We start from the raw sequence: 16,821 nt of genomic DNA, 5'->3' as shown, positions 1-16,821 counted from the left end.
CATTAAACTAATAATATGGACTGAAGTAATTGAAGCGGGTCATGATCACATGTTTGGAATTGTAACAGCTGAATTATATCAGTAATATATCAGTATTCCGATATTAACTTGTGGCCTCCGGGCCGCCAGTTGCCCATGCATGCTCTAAGACTTACACATCTGTATATGTACGCTTTGGTGTGTGTCTGTGTGTATGTGTGTGTGTGTGCGTGCGCTCGCTCGTTCACAGCATGCTGGGCTTGCACATCAGAGGCGTGGAGGAGAACAGTCGTTCCAGGAAAGAAAACATCTTCCGTGAAGACGAGAGCATCGTCCAGATCAACGACACGCCGCTCATAGACAAGAGCTTCGCACAGTACGTACCTCTCTGTGTGTCTGTTCTTGTATTACTTTACTTCTGAGGGCCAAATATCTCCACAAGTATAGTAGAATTTGAGTGATCGAAAATTGTGAGGACCATTTTCCTGGTCCTCACAAGATAAATGGTTGTTTTATGGCTAAAACAAGATTTTAGAGTTAGGTTCACAATTAGGAAAATAATCTGTTTGGGGGATAATTAGACATTTAGATCAGAGGTCTTCAACAGGGGGTCCGGGACCCCTAGGGGCTCCTCAGAGTTACTACATGGTGTCCGCCAAATGTTTGTGTGATAGAATATTTGTTTTTACATTAACCACTTGAACCCTAGCATCCCTATTTTGAGGGGAACTTATCTGAAAATAGCCGATCTACAAGCTCACAACGCGCGAGTCGTTGTGAGCTTGTAGATCGGCTATTTTCGGCAAAGAGAGGGGGAAAAAAAGAGTAGACTAAGTACAGAGTGAAAGTTTACTTAGTATTGACGGTTTAAGTGGTTAAATGTCTGAAAATACACATTAACATGACACCAACATCTATGAAAAGCTTTAATCTGCAACACACATTTATGCAATATATAGTGGGGGTCCCTGCTTCATCTCTCTCTCAGAGAAGGAGGTCCTTGGGCTGAAAACGTTGAAGACCCCTGATTTAGATGTTAGGGGGTTGGTATTTGGCAGTTAGAGAGATAGTAATCACTTATCAACAGTTATGTCCCAGATTTTAATGCAGAGTTGCTGCTTGATTGCGCTTGGAAAAAATGCTGATTTACAAGCTCACAACGTGCTGCACTCTGACACGTTGTGAGCTTGTAGATTGGCTGTTTCCTGCACATGGCACTGGCGCAGAAAAATCTATCTAGACGGCTGGCTACTGCGAGACTACTGCACTACCAGCCTGTGTGTGTGTGTGCGTATGTGTGTGTGCGTGTGTATGTGCATGCGTGCACACACACGCTCACCTGTCACTCACTTCCCTTTTGTTGCGGCTTTCTTATCAGTGGCGGACACAAATCCTCTCCAATGTCTATCATCTCCTCTACACATCTACTGGAACAAAAAAGACTTCCACCCCAAGTCTATTGCACGCGCGCACGCACACACACACACACACACACACACACACACACACACACACACACACACACACACACACACACACACACACACACACACACACACACACACACACACACACACACACACAGTCAGAGGGCCGTGAATTGTGCGTTGTGGTGCTGGTAGTCTATTAATGTGACGTACACACACACACACACACACACACACACACACACACACACACACACACACACACACACACACACACACACACACACACAGTGTGAGCAGAGGCCTCCATCTGATAGGAGGGTCCACTGACGAGACCTTGAATAGCAGCCATACTGTTTAATAGAGCCCAGAGTGCAGATAAAGAGCCATTCACGCCTGTCACTCCGTTTTATTTCATTCCATCCGCCCTTCCCTCTGTCTGTCTGTCACACGTTTTCCTCTTTCAGGTGTCCTTGGTCCCACAGTGCTTGCGCGCGCACACACACACACACACACACACACACACACACACACACACACACACACACACACACACACACACACACACACACACACACACACACACACACACACACACAGCCGTAACCTCCGTAGTTCTAGGCACAGTGCAAAGTTTTTCAAAGACTTTGTTCTAGTGCCCGACATATACAGTTCATCACTTTGACGTTTTGTGGTTATTAGATTTTTATTTATTTTTATGATATTGGTATCGGCAATTATGCAGTCTTTCTGATGTTTAACCACTTTCAACTTTATGTCCATATTTGGGCATGTCGTTATCCAATTATTATTATTATTATTATTATTATTATTATTATTATTATTTATTTATTATTGTGTTCTCAAAATGTTCTCAAATTGAAAACTTAAAATTGAAAATGTTGCAATTTGTGACAAAATATGTGTCAAAATGTGGGTAATTGGTGGTCTAGGACTCTCCAAAATCAGGATCGGCATCAAACCCAAAAATGTCTTTCTTTCCCATCTTTCTTTATGTCTCTCTTTTATTATTCACTATATACAAATAAACGTCCTCACGACGATGACCTCACTTCCTGTTGTGTTGCGTTTGGGGGGTCAGGTCCCAGGAGGTGTTCCGGCAGGCGCTGGGTTCTCCTCTCATCCGCCTGGAGGTGCTTCCCGTCTACAACAAGCCCCGATACGAGAAGAGTCTGATCGGTCAGCTGTTCTCCACCGAGGCCCACAACCCCTCCCCCAACACCCGCAGCCCGGCCGTGGTCCGCTCCAAAACGGACCCCAAGCCCGACCCCAAGCAGGAGACCAAGGTTATTATCGTTTTGCATTTTTCTTCCATTAGTTTTTATTTTTATTTTGTTTGGCTTTTTTTTTTGTTTCAATTTCAGTTTGTTTTTAACCCATTGAGACCGGGAACGCATTTGTGTAATTTTTTGATGTATTTGGCTATTCAAAAATAGCAGATATACAAGCTCATAGCACGGCACCAAGTGCCGTGCCATGAGCTTGTAGATCTGCTATTTTTTAAATGTATATATTTGTAACTCAAATCTTTGTTTCTGGGGGATTCTACAAATGTCTTCTAAATCCTAACCGTTTTGTGAAAAACAAAATGTTGCTATAATATCAGTTGTCCTCAAACTTTTTCATGTCAACCCCCAAAATAATAAGTATTTGGCTGCCGACCCCCATCTCAAAACATTTTGTTCCAGGGACCCCCAGAAGCAAAGATTTGAGTTACAAATGTTCGCTACAAATAAAATTATATGTATTAAAATATTTGCACACATTTTCAAAATTTTTCAAAAATAGCAGATTTAGAAGTTCATAGCGCGGAACTATCTACAAGCTCACACGTTGTGAGCTTGTAGATCTGCTATTTTCAAACGTTTTAGTACTTTTACTTTTGGTACTTTAAGTAGTTTGATACCAATACTTTTGTACTTTTACTCAAGTCAATTTTGAATTCCGGACTTTTACTTGTAACAGAGTACTTCTACATTGCAGTATTGATACTTTTACTTAAGTAAAACATTTGAGTACTTTTTCCACCACTGGTTTTTAAGTGGTTAACTATCATAACCCCGCAGGACGCCGCGCTAGAAGCGAGACCGCCGGACGTCCGCGCCAAGACCACCACCGAGCCGGCACCTGTCCTCAGCCCGCCGGCGGAGCTCCAGTCCGGGCACGGCGGCATTGCTGCCGCGGAGCAGCGGGCCCCCAGCGCGTCCCCCAGCCCTCCCGCCGCGTCCCCCCTCTCACCCTCCGCCACCCCCCGTCCACGCAGCCAGAGCCCCTCGGCGGCCAGGAAGAGCCCGGTGGCGGGGCTGCCCCCCTCCGGCCTGGCCCCGCTCGCCACCACCAAGAAGGCGGGCAAGAAGATCAAGATCGACCTCAAGAAAGGTAAAGGTGGCGTTATTAGCGCACTGTCCCTTTAACTGCATCTTACAGACCAGGTGAAATGAAAAAATATCACATCCCTGTTGCTGCTGTTTATACCGTACTCATACGCACACACGCACGCACGCACGCACGCACGCACTCTCTCTCTCTCTCTCTCTCACTCACTCACTCACTCACTCACTCACTCACTCACTCACTCACACTCTGTCTCTCTCACACACACACACACTCTGTATCTCTCTCTCACACACACACACACACACACGCACACGCACATGCACATGCACACGCTCAAAGTCAGATGTAGAAGCAACTAGCACAGCTTTAAAAAGATTTTCTAACTTTTAGAGCATACCTGTGGTGATAATGGAGTCATAATTGACCATTGAAAACAACACTTTGTGTGCTATTTGATGGGTACAACCTTACGTTTAGCTTTAACGTTTGTCTTTTTAACCACTTATAGGGATATTTCACCCAAAACATGACTTATTTTCTATCATTTACTCACCCCATGGAGCCTTGAATACATGGAGATTGTTATTTTTTTTGGTTGCATTCCTAAGCCAATAATTTGAGTCAAAAGAGTCATCAAATTATTGGCTTGTTGTACGGCAAATAGTCAGAATAGCATATCTATCTCTGTTAGGTTTATGGATCAGATAATCATAAACCCCCTTGCTGTTGATCACACACAGATAAAGAAATACACGTGACACATGAGATCTCTTTTACTCGCGAGGATTGTGACCACCACTGTATCTCCCTTCACAGGGTCCAAGATCACAATGGCGCTACTTCCTCCTGCCAAGCAATTTATTTAGGAAAAGGGAGGAGACACAGTTGTCTAGAGGAGTGGCAACTCACTAGATAATATCAGTTTAAATGGGCTATGTGTGTGTTTTTAGTAATAAGGCTGCCATAGACAGTTGCATAATTACACATTGAATTAATACATTGCAGGAATTTAATTAAATGAATACAATCAAAGAAAGAACTTATATACACACATTATATATTTATATATCTGCACACAGATGCTGTAAACCGGTCCTTTCAATCTCACAATGGTATTTTCGCCGGAATGTTGGCCTATCCCTTCGCAGAATGTTAGCGTATTATCCAACATAGGGATGCTTGGGATCAATGTAGGTAAAGATGAGAATGAGCAGTGGTGGAAAAAGTACTCAAATTTTTCACTTAAGTAAAAGTATCAATACTGCTATCAATACTAATGTCCGGAATTAAAAAAATTACTTGAGTAAAGTACAAAAGTATTGGTATCAAAATGTACTTAAAAGTACCAAAAGTAAAAAGTATTCATTATGTAGAAGGTCCCTTTTCACAAGTTTTCAAATGTATAAAATGTTAAAAATAGCAGATCTACAAGCTCACAATGCGTCGCGATGCGACACATTGTGAGCTTGTAGATCGGCTATTTTCAAACGGACGAAATGTAACTGGGGCTGAAGTGGGTGATTTATGTTTTGTAATAATAATCAACATCTCCAAAGTAATTAGTAACTAAAGTTTTCATATAATTGTAGTGGAGTAAAGGTACAATATTTGCCTCTGAGATGTAGAGGAGTAAAAGTAAAATTACCCAAAACATTTTAATACTCCGGTAAAATGAAAATAACTCAAAATTGTACTCAAGTACAGTACTTACATCACTGAGAATGAGAGAATGAGAGGTATAGGTGCATGTGGGTGTCGGGAGCCATGTTGCGACGATGGCTACAATAGGTAAGCCCGCGCACAAGTCTGTGTGTGCGTGTGTGACGTGTGTGTACGAGCGTGTGGGGGATTAGGCCCATAGAACGGTCCGTGCTTTTGTGTTGTAGAGACATTGAAAGGAAGGCTAAAATTGGACTTGGTGTGCGCGTACACACACACACACACACACATGTGCTCGCCCCGCAGATAGCCATCGAGTTGAGAAGAAAAGAGAATTGGTCCGCACACACACACTCTCCAGTTATGGCTCAAAGCTCCATTCAGGGGTCTTATTTCTTCTTTTTTTCTTTTTTTTTAGTCCGTCTTTCCTGTCGCTCTTATATCCTCTCCACTCACCCCCCCCTCCCCCCTTCCTCCTTTTCTTCTGCCGTTCTTTTGTTTGATTTCTGCTCACCGTCTAGCCCCCCTCCACCACACACACACACACACACACACACACACACACACACACACACACACACACACACACACACACACACACACACACACACACACACACACACACACCTGAGACCAAGATCAGAGCACATGGGGATATCATGGGGTTTCTATCACTTTGCTCCCTTGGCAACAGTCTCTCTCTCTCTCTCTCTCTCTCTCTCTCTGTGTGTTTGATTGACAGGCGGTGGGGTTTTAGGGGGCGTTAATGTAGGCCAGGCGGGGGGCTTACTTCGGAGTACCAGATAGCATCGCTCTGCGCCTTTAGTGTGCTACCATGGCTTTACCCTCTCTCCCGTCCCTGCACACACACACACACGGACACGCACACACACTTGCGTATTACCATACTTTTGAGGACATCAGCATTTTAGGATGGCAATTTTACGAAACCCACTTTTTCAATATTTTGGCATTTTCATCCCTCTGCCTAAAGCTGAAATAGCAGATCTACAAGCTCACAACGCGTCAACCGGCGACACGTTGTGAGCATGTAGAGCTGCTATTTTGGGTGCATGACACCTGCGTATATATCAGGCATACACCCAACTCTAAACCTAACCTTTAAATGTGATAGAGGTTAATCCTAAACCCAATTTTTTCTCCAAAAATCGGTTTTAACCACAAAACTACCATTTCTCGAATTCTACTCTGTACTTGTGGGGGGGACATTTTTTGGTCCTCACAAGTATACTGTAGTCATACAGGTACACACACAGACACATAGGCATACAGAGCGTGGCACATTTCACTCATGGCTTGGGGCTTGTGGGGCCGTGAAAAGGAGTGACGGAGGTGGTTGCGTGGGCTGATGGCTCATGCACACACACACACACACACACACACACACACACACACACACACACACACACACACACACACACACACACACACACACACACACACACACACACACACACACACACACACACACAAACATGCAGCGCGCAGATAAACGTGAGCGTGCACACACAGGAGGAGATCTTTCTGGAAATCACGTTCGTGTCCCCCCAGGGATGGGAGTCGCTGCAAGGAATAATATCTCCCCCCCCCTCTCTCTCTCCCATCAGCCTCTCTGTCTCCCTTCATCAGACAGCGGGGCGGGCCGCTCACACGTGAAATTAAAGGCAGTCTGTCTAATCCTGGGCTAGGAGAGCAGGCTGAGCCAGCAACAAGCCTCTTGGGGGGTGGAGGGGGTTTGGGGGGGGGACTTTAGCACTACTTAATGTAGAGAGAGAGACCCCCAGACTCCTCCATATTCCTCTGGAGAGGAGAGGAGATATGGAGAGGATGAGAGACGAGAGTGAGGAAGGAGAGGAGAGGAGAGGATGAGAGATGAGTTGATAGGAGAAAGGAGAAGATGGAAGAGGAGAGGAGAGGAGAGAGGAGAGGATGAGAGAGGAGTTGATAGGAGAAAGGAGAAGATGAAAGAGGAGAGGAGAGAGGAGAGGATGAGAGAGGAGTTGATAGGAGAAAGGAGAAGATGAAAGAGGAGAGGAGGGGATAGGAGAGAGGAGAGGAGAGAGGAGTTGATAGGAGAAAGGAGAAGATGAAAGAGGAGAGGAGAGAGGAGAGGAGAGAGGAGAGGATGAGAGAGGAGTTGATAGGAGAAAGGAGAAGATGAAAGAGGAGAGGAGAGAGGAGAGGATGAGAGAGGAGTTGATAGGAGAAAGGAGACGATGAAAGAGGAGAGGAGGGGATAGGAGAGAGGAGAGGATGAGAGAGGAGTTGATAGGAGAAAGGAGAAGATGAAAGAGGAGGGGATAGGAGAGAAGAGAGAGGAGAGGATGAGAGAGGAGTAGAGGGGATGAAAGTAACCACTTGAACCCCAGCATCCTTATCCTCGGCGGAACATTAACCGAACACAGCTGATCTACGAGCTTGTAGATCAGCTGTTTTCGGTCAAGAGATTCTGTGTTCAGGGGGAAAAAGAGCGGACCAATAACGGAGCCAACTAAATTTTCCTACAGAGGGTTAAAATGAAAAGAAAACCACGTTAATGTCATCATAGTAATACTGACGTGTGTGTGTGTGTGTGTGTGTGTGTGTGTGTGTGTGTGTGTGCGTGTGTGTGTGCGTGTGCTTGTGTGTGCGCTCTGTTCCCTCAGGTACGGAGGGCCTGGGTTTCACCGTGGTGACCAGGGACCAGGGGGTGCACGGGCCCGGACCCATCATGGTCAAGAACATCCTGCCGCGAGGCGCCGCCATCAAAGATGGCCGCCTGCTACCCGGAGACCGCATTCTGGAGGTAACACTGCCGTGCGCGCTCACACTCACACACACACACACACACATACTCCTCTCCTATAGAGTTAAAAAATAATAGAGAGAGCAACGGATATCCCCCCCCATCCACTTGCATTGAATTGCTCACCCAGCGCATGGGCCCGAAATCACCCCTTCTTCCTGGTTGGGAAATGTGATGGGCGGGGCCTATTTGGGGCTAATGCCACACGTTTTGCGTCACCTCATGTGACGCGTTTGGTTGGAAAAGTACTGAACTGTTTTACTTAAGTAAAAGTATCAATACGGAAATGTAGAAGTAATCTGTTACAAGTAAAAGTACCAAAGTATTGGTATCAAAATGTACTTAAAGTACCAAAAGTACTAAAACGTTTGAAAATAGCAGATCTACAAGCTCACAACGTGTCGCGATGCAAAGTAACTAGTAACTAAAGCTTTAACATAATTGTAGTGGAGTAAAAGTACAATATTTGCCTCTGAGATGTAGTGTAGTAGAATTACAAGTATAGACAATTGGAAACACTCCAGTAAAGTAAAAGTACCTCAAAATTGTACTTAAGTACAGTACTTGAGTAAATGTTCTTAGTTGCTTTACACCACTGCTCTAAACCATGCGACTGTGTGTGCACATGTGTGTGTGTGTGTGCGCGTGCGTGTCTAGGTGAACGGTGTGGACATGACAGGTCGCAGTCAGGAGGAGCTGGTGGCCATGCTGCGCAGCACCAAGCAGGGGGAGGGCGTGTGTGTGGTGGTGTCACGTCAAGACGACATCTTTCTACCCCGGGAACTGGTGAGTGTACACACACACACACACACACACACACACACACACACACACACACACACACACACACACACACACACACACACACACAGAGGTTTGACTCTCCATCTCTGGTGGGTTTTCATTTCCTGCTGGTTTGCGTGAGCGTGTCCCTCTGCACACCTCAGAGCTCCGATACCCCCCGACCCAATTCACCCTCCACCCATCACACACTCGCCACGGACTTCCTGTCCCCGGCTTTGGGTTGTTGATACAGCAGTGTGTGTGTGACAGGAAGTCCACATGGACACAAACACGCGTGCCCACTCGGGGCCGCCGCAGGAAGTGTGGCGAGTGCGTTAGGCACACACACACGCCTGTCGGTGTCAACGCTCCGCGGGTGTTAAGTGACTGTTTACCTGCTCCGGCTGACCCCTGACCCCCCACACACACACAAACACACTCCTGCCCAGAATACATGAAACAGTGTCACACGCTATGTCAATACACACACACACACACACACACACACACACACACACACACACACACACACACACACACACACACACACACACTAACACACACACACACTCACACACACACACACACACACACACACACACACACACACACACACACACACACACACACACACACACACACACACACACACACACACACACACACACACACCACCCACCCACACACACCCTTGAGAGTTGCCCACTGACAGGTAACTCTCCTCTCCTCTCCTCTCCTCTCCTCTCCTCTCCTCTCCTCTCCTCTCCCCTCCCCTCCCCTCCTCTCCTCTCCTCTTCAGTATTCCGATCACTCCTTTTCTTCTGTGACTTCAAAAGGTCTGTGAGAGGGACATGTAGGGGGCCTTTGTGGCGGGCGGACACATGTGCACACACACACACACACACACACACACACACACACACACACACACACACACACACACACACACACACTCAAGTCGTAAACACCAAGCGGTAGATAAACACTTGCGGACAGCCGTTGTGCTGTCTCACATATGCTCCCGCACACGGCCACTTTTGCACACACACACACTCACACTCACACACACACACACACACACACACACACACACACACACACCAACACACGCTTCGACGCAAACACCCATGTTGCTGCTTCCGAAAATAGTTTGCCCTCATTAATAACCTAGCAGGCTTCGCATAACAAGTCCTCTTTTGAAGAGGGCTCGTCTACACTCCCACATCATGAGAGCTTGTGGAGTGTGTGTGGATTGATTCTTAAAGGGGTACGAAAACCCCAGGCTGATTTTGTAGTTAGTTTTTCCAGCTCAGGTTAAAAACTACAGCAGATTAACCCATTAAAGGGATATTTCACTTTCAAAACTAATTTGGATAATTTTATCGTCTACTCAGGCTTTTGGGAGCACCCCGGACAGTTCTTGAGTTGCTTCATTCAGTATTTAGATATGTGATATTCATTTTATCAGACACGCCCCCTTCCTATACAAACCCATTATAACTTTAAACTCCATTTTAACCATGTTAGATTAATCGGAAACACCCGTCCTTGTTTCTGGTGACTGATATTGTCCTTCTAATACGTGAGGAGACTGCATTGTGGTATTAATGCTTTTACTTAAGTGAAAATTGTCAGTACTTCTTGGCTGCAGTACTTCACTGGCTGCAGTTTTTAAACCTGAAGTGGAAAACAAGCTACACAGTCAGCTTAGGGTTTCGTGCCCCTTTAAGACAAACTTTATACTTGGTTGCGTGCCGGTGTCGCTCACCAAACATAGCCAATTTATAAGCCCACAACGCTTCGCGATCGGCGACATGGCACGGATTCGTGGATTTGCATGTCTCAATCAGGGATGTTGAAATTGTAGAGGCCCTCTGAGATGTAGCCATTATATGCAGCATGCACACACACACACACACACACACACACACACACACACACACACACACACACACACACACCACCGACAACGCTTGTCAGAAGACGCCGGTGCTCTTCAGTCAGCCAATCAGGGGACATGTAGGGCCCTGAATAGTCTCGCGCTTATTACCCATCAGCCCCTGCAAAATATCTGGCTCGCTGTAGTCGGTCTGCCACGGACAAAACTGCAGCTGCTCTCACAAAACACACACAAACCTATACATACTGAAGTGGAATCTCTCTCTCTCTCTCTCTCTCTCTCTCGCCCGCCCGCCCGCCCGCCCGCCCGCCCGCTCTGTCTGTCTGTCTGTCTGTCTGTCTGTCTGTCTGTCTCGCTGTCTCTCTGTCTGTCTTTTTTTTTTTCTCTCTCTCTCTCAATCTTTCTTTATGTTTGTCTGTCTGGCTCGCCCGCCCGCTCTGTCTGTCTGTCTCGCTGTCGCTTTGTCTGTCTGTCTTTTTTTTCGGTTCGTCTCTCTCTTTCTGTCTCTTTTTGTATGTCTGTCTGTCTTGCTCTGTCTTTCTTTTTTCCATCTCTGTCTGTCTGTCTGTCTGTCTGTCTGTCTGTCTGTCTGTCTGTCTGTCTTCCTCTTTGTGTGTGTGTGTGTGTGTGTGTGTGTTTCTCTCTCTCCTTCCCTCCCTCCATCCCTCCTTCTCTCTTCCCCTCTTCTTTTCTCTCTCTCTCTCTCTCATCTGTTCTCTTCATAAATAGTCCAGGCTCTGCTCTGAAGTGGTAAATTGTGGCGGAAATGTTTATGTAGAGAGCTGGCGAGGAAGGAAGCGCCACACAAGAGAGAAAGCGAAAGATCGTCTCAAACACAAAGACGTAATGATGATGGTGATGCATCAGGCTGCCTTCGCCATCTGTCTCTCTCCGTGTGTGTGTGTGTGTGTGTGTGCGTGTGCGTGTGTGCGTGTGCGTGTGTGTATGAATATTAATGTCTATTTTTAGAGGCCGTTATATCTCACATGCGCCTGTGAAAAGCATCGCACGTGCGTGTTGGGAGTGGGTTTTCATGTTTTGTCACCAAAAAAAAACAACATCCGCTAGACACAGAATATGTGCTGTTGATTAGTGGCGTTCGCATTCAGCTGTGCTATAATTTCCCATTCTGCTATAATATATAGTCTAGCTACACTACTGTTCCTCAATGTCAGGTCCGGGGACCTACAGAGGTCCAAATCAACGTTTATGGGTTTTAACTCTGAGCGTGTACAAATGGAACCAAATGGACCTGTCAGGAGGGGATGTTTTCAAACGGAGTGTCACTATGACTCAGACATAACCATATAGAGTTCACTATGACTCAGACATAACCATATACTGTATAGAGTTCACTATGACTCAGACATAACCATATATAGAGTTCACTATGACTCAGACATAACCATATATAGAGTTCACTATGACTCAGACATAACCATATACTGTATAGAGTTCACTATGACTCAGACATAACTATATATAGAGTTCACTATGACTCAGACATACAGTAACCATATATAGAGTTCACTATGACTCAGACATAACCATATAAAGTTCACTATGACTCAGACATAACCATATATAGAGTTCACTATGACTCGGACATAACCATACAGAGTTCCCACTGCAGCTACACCCACATATGGCGTGTGTCATGCTGACTGTGACTAACCTGACTCCGCCAGATGGAAGAAGCTTGCTCCACACATTTGTTTCACAGCCTACTTCCATCTGGGACCTCGGTAGAAAAAAACGCTGCAAGACGGCGGTCTGTTTTTTCAAGCTACTTGCCAGGTGATTGGATGGGACCGTCTGTCTATCACCATCTGGGCGTGCTAACTCCAACCAATCATATGTGACACATATAGTAGCTGCGCCAGCAGTAGCTCTTTCGTATACTATCCAGCCATGATGAATCGTGGCAGAACTACAACGCAATAAGCGCTTCTCGATGGCGTCACATCCGGTCCCTAGCAGCCGCTGATTGGTCCGAAACAGGAGCGGCTCGGTGTAAGCTCCAATCTCTGAGCGATCCCAGATGGAGGCTGTATTGTGAACCTGTGAACTCAATACCGCCCCCCATCTGGCGGAGTCAGGTTAGACTGTGACTGTGTAATATACTGGGCTCTATGCACAGCAGCCATATTGGAAAGAAATTGGGCCTCTTCTTACTTCCTTCACAGGTGTTACCAATGATACTAATGAAGGCTCTGTTCCATTCTGGTCAGGGTGCTGATATCGTGCATGTTGGCTCACTAGAACCACTCCATTTTGGTTGCCAAATGGCCCCTTATGGTGGGTGTGTAACTCTGAGAGTGTACAAATGGAACCAAATGGACCCTTAAGTAAGGAAGGGGCCCAATTCATTCCCAATATGGCTGCTGTGCATAGAGCCTACTAGTAACAACCCACTCCAAATAGCAGCATGCTACAATTACGAATAATAAACCATTATAGATTTGTCTTAGGTCATGCCATAAAAAAAGTCCTCTGTCAAAAGATGATATCGTCCATAAGTACATAATACAATCTTAAGAGAAGGAAGGACAACCAACCATTGCGCGTATACAGTACTATACATAGAGCGATAATAGACAGATGCATGAATGGATTGATGGAAAAGGACAGCATTAGTGGAAGCATGCCTCGTGGTTGCGTCCGTACAGTTAGTTGTAATGACTTCCTTTCCCTCGAGAGTCACAACTGCATTACCGTCATGGAAGCCAGGGACACAAAGGAAAACTCTGACGCAAATTCAAACATCGCCTGTCTCTTTGTCTACCACACAAAATGCACGCACGCATGTGCACACACACACACACACACACACACACACACACACACACACACACACACACACACACACACACACACACACACACACACACACACACACACACACACACACACATGAATGCATGCATAAACATGCGCGCGCGCACACACACACACACATACGAATGCATGCATAAACACACACACACACACACACACACACACACACACACACACACACACACACACACACACACACACACACACACACACACACACACACACACACACACACACACACTCAGGCAAGGTGTTAAGTGCCCTTTTCCATTGGGTTGCATGTTGACAGTGTTAACGTCCAGATAGGTGGTTTTATTGACAGACGGCACGCAACGCGACACATCTCACTGACCCGATGACAAACCCTCCATTCACATAGTTTTGCACACTACCATAAGGCCAAGGAACTACTACACATTTCTTCCACATGTTTACATTTTTTTGGAGGCTTTATTTATTTTGGAGCTCTGATCGTGGCTGAAACCTCGCCCAAATATGGGGTCGAATGTCATAGATATAGATATGTCATAGATGACTGATGCCATGTGACTGGTGTCACATGCTGATCACATGACGTCTGAGATCCACATTTTAAGCCACACTGTTATTGATGCCGGTCGTGTTTCTTTAAATGCGGTTGGATTTTTGATTAAGAGCGTTGTTTTTCAAATGGTCAACACCACTGTTTGCTGACATTATTTGATTTGAATCCTTAACCTACCATCACAGCACGTTGTAAGCGTGTAGATCAGGTTTTCTCGTCCTGCAGAGTTAAAATGCGTTTTGAACCTGTTCAAGTTGTCAAAAAGGGGACATATATTCTCCTTAGAATCAATATTCGAGAAGGTTTTATTTGACACTAACTTATGCAAGTCCAAGCAGTGAATTGTTAGCCCTTAAACACTTAAACCCCGTGCATCCATTTTCTGACGAAATCTTTAGCTGAAAAATCCTGATCTACAAGCTCACACATTTTGCGACGCTTTGTGAGCTTATAGATCAGGAATTTTCAGCAAAGTTATTTAGTGTGGTGTGAAAACAGAAAAGTTACTAATAGCCATGAGGGACGCTAATGTATAAAGTACATTATAGGGTTTTAAGTGGTTAAAACAAACCATGGGTTGTCCTAGATGACCCTGAAGAGCTGGCTGGAGAGATGGAACACTATTTCAGCAGCATTAACCCATTAAGACCGGGGAATCATTTTTAGATTTCTTTGGCTGTTAAAAAATTCCAGATATAAGAGCTTGTAGATATGCTATTTTTGAAAAAATGTGAAAACATGTGCAAATCTTTGAATAAATATATATTTCTTTTACTCAAATCTTTGCTTCTGGGGGTCCCTGGAACAAAATATGTTCAGATGGGGGTCCGCGGTCAAATGCATATAATTGTGGGGGTCCTTGACATGAAACATTTTGAGAACCACTGAGATATAGCAACACAGGTTTTTTCAAAAAAAGAAACTGTTAAGATTTAGAAGACATTTGTAGAATCCCCCAGAAGCAAAGAATTGGGTTAAAAATGTTGCTTTAAAAAAAAAATATATATTTTCAAGATTTTTCTAACATAGCAGATCTACAAGCTCATAGCGCGGCACTCGAATAACCAAATAAATCCCAAAAATGACACACAGATGCGTTCCCGGTTTTAATGGGTTAAGATGCGAGGTGTCTTCTCCCATTCAGCGCAAAGAATGCCTCTAAAAAGCTTTAGAATTAGACCAATTATCAGCACACAAAGACATAATGGAACCCCCACCCCCCACCCTGCCTTACTCGTACTCCGGAGCGCTCTCTCTCTCTCCGCTAATTAAAAAGTGATAAGTTGTAATCTGATTGTTTTATTTCGCGCCTTGTCGACATTTTGGCGTACGGGCGGCGCTTAGTTTAGTGGGCTAAGAGATCAGAGTGATGCCTTCTGGCGGGGAACTATTGTTTCTGGGGTTTGGGAGAGAGCGAGGGAGTGTGTGTGTGTTTGTGGGTGCGGTGTGGTGTGCTGAGTGCACATACATTCAAACCTTTGTGTGTCCTTGGCGTGTGTGTGTGCGCCAGTGCCAGAGTGCTGACTGTGCCAAGGACAGGATACAAGGGGGTCACTTTGCACACGGTTGATCTGCGTCCAGCGAGCCTAAAGGCCGCACCACAGGAAGTGAGGTCGACTGACAGAAGGCTTGTCTGTCTGTCTGTCTGCCTGACCTGTGTGTCCGTCTGTCTGTAGACTGTCTTCTCTGCGTACTGAAAACAGTGACCTTTTATTTTAGACTTACATCGACGTCACTGTTGAACCTCAGCCTTTTAGACGTAAACTAATGTTTTCAGGCTGTATTAGGCAAGGGATAATCAATGGGGACCAGGTCATTATTGAGAAATAAACCCTGACATGGTGATGAGACCCGACGCAATAGCAAAGGGGTCCAATTTGCAGTACTTTTAAATATTGTACTTTTACTCCACTACAATTATTTGAAAACTTTAGTTACTTTGTAGATTTTTTCCAATTATCATTGGACACATATAGGCACCCTCGTGAAAAAGGTTCTACGGCAAAGGCTGAGGCGCGCCTGGCAGACATCGAGGCGGTTAATTGATTGCCAGGAGACCCCCCATTCCCACCCCCCACCGCTGTCGTCAGCGAGAGCGCCGCGAGATCTCATCTTAATTGAATGTCGCTCTCGCGGCTAATCCCGCTGCTATTTATTTATTTATTAATTTATAAATCCTCGCCAACAAAAGGCTCCGTGTGTAATCTTTATGAGTCAACCTCTCTCCCCGCAGGCGCGCGCGCGCACACACATGCACGCTAGCACACTAGCACACATGCTAGCACACTCTCATACACGCACCCACAAACGCACACACGCAACACACACATACTAAGAGAAAGAGTTCTTTTGTCTCCATATTGGCTGTGAAAGAGTGGGTCAGAGCTACCCCCTCTGGTCCCAGTCTGCCCCCAAGGCACGGGCATTAGGTGATGGGGGGGGTTTTGAGGTGTGTGTGTGTGTGTGTGTGTGTGTGTGTGTGTGTGTGTGTGTGTGTGTGTGTGTGTGTGTGTGTGTGTGTGTGTGT

At 45.6% G+C, this 16,821-nt stretch overlaps 1 protein-coding gene across 2 annotated transcripts in view; it reads left to right on the top strand.

The window, feature by feature from the left end:
* The window catches only part of LOC308080147 (partitioning defective 3 homolog B-like), a 355,069-nt gene that overhangs the window by 116,449 nt on the left and 221,799 nt on the right, over window positions 1–16,821 (top strand). For both annotated transcript variants that reach the window (XM_080421925.1, XM_080421924.1), the window contains exons 7-11: window positions 230–355; window positions 2,509–2,713; window positions 3,494–3,806; window positions 8,090–8,229; window positions 8,887–9,015. In XM_080421925.1, the coding sequence (XP_080278051.1) occupies window positions 230–355; window positions 2,509–2,713; window positions 3,494–3,806; window positions 8,090–8,229; window positions 8,887–9,015 (913 nt within the window). The remainder of the gene's footprint in view (window positions 1–229; window positions 356–2,508; window positions 2,714–3,493; window positions 3,807–8,089; window positions 8,230–8,886; window positions 9,016–16,821) is intronic.

Source organism: Gymnoscopelus braueri (genome assembly GCF_963280865.1).
Source record: "Gymnoscopelus braueri genome assembly, chromosome: 24".
NCBI lineage: Eukaryota > Metazoa > Chordata > Actinopteri > Myctophiformes > Myctophidae > Gymnoscopelus > Gymnoscopelus braueri.
This window is presented reverse-complemented; position numbering and strand designations above follow the sequence as displayed.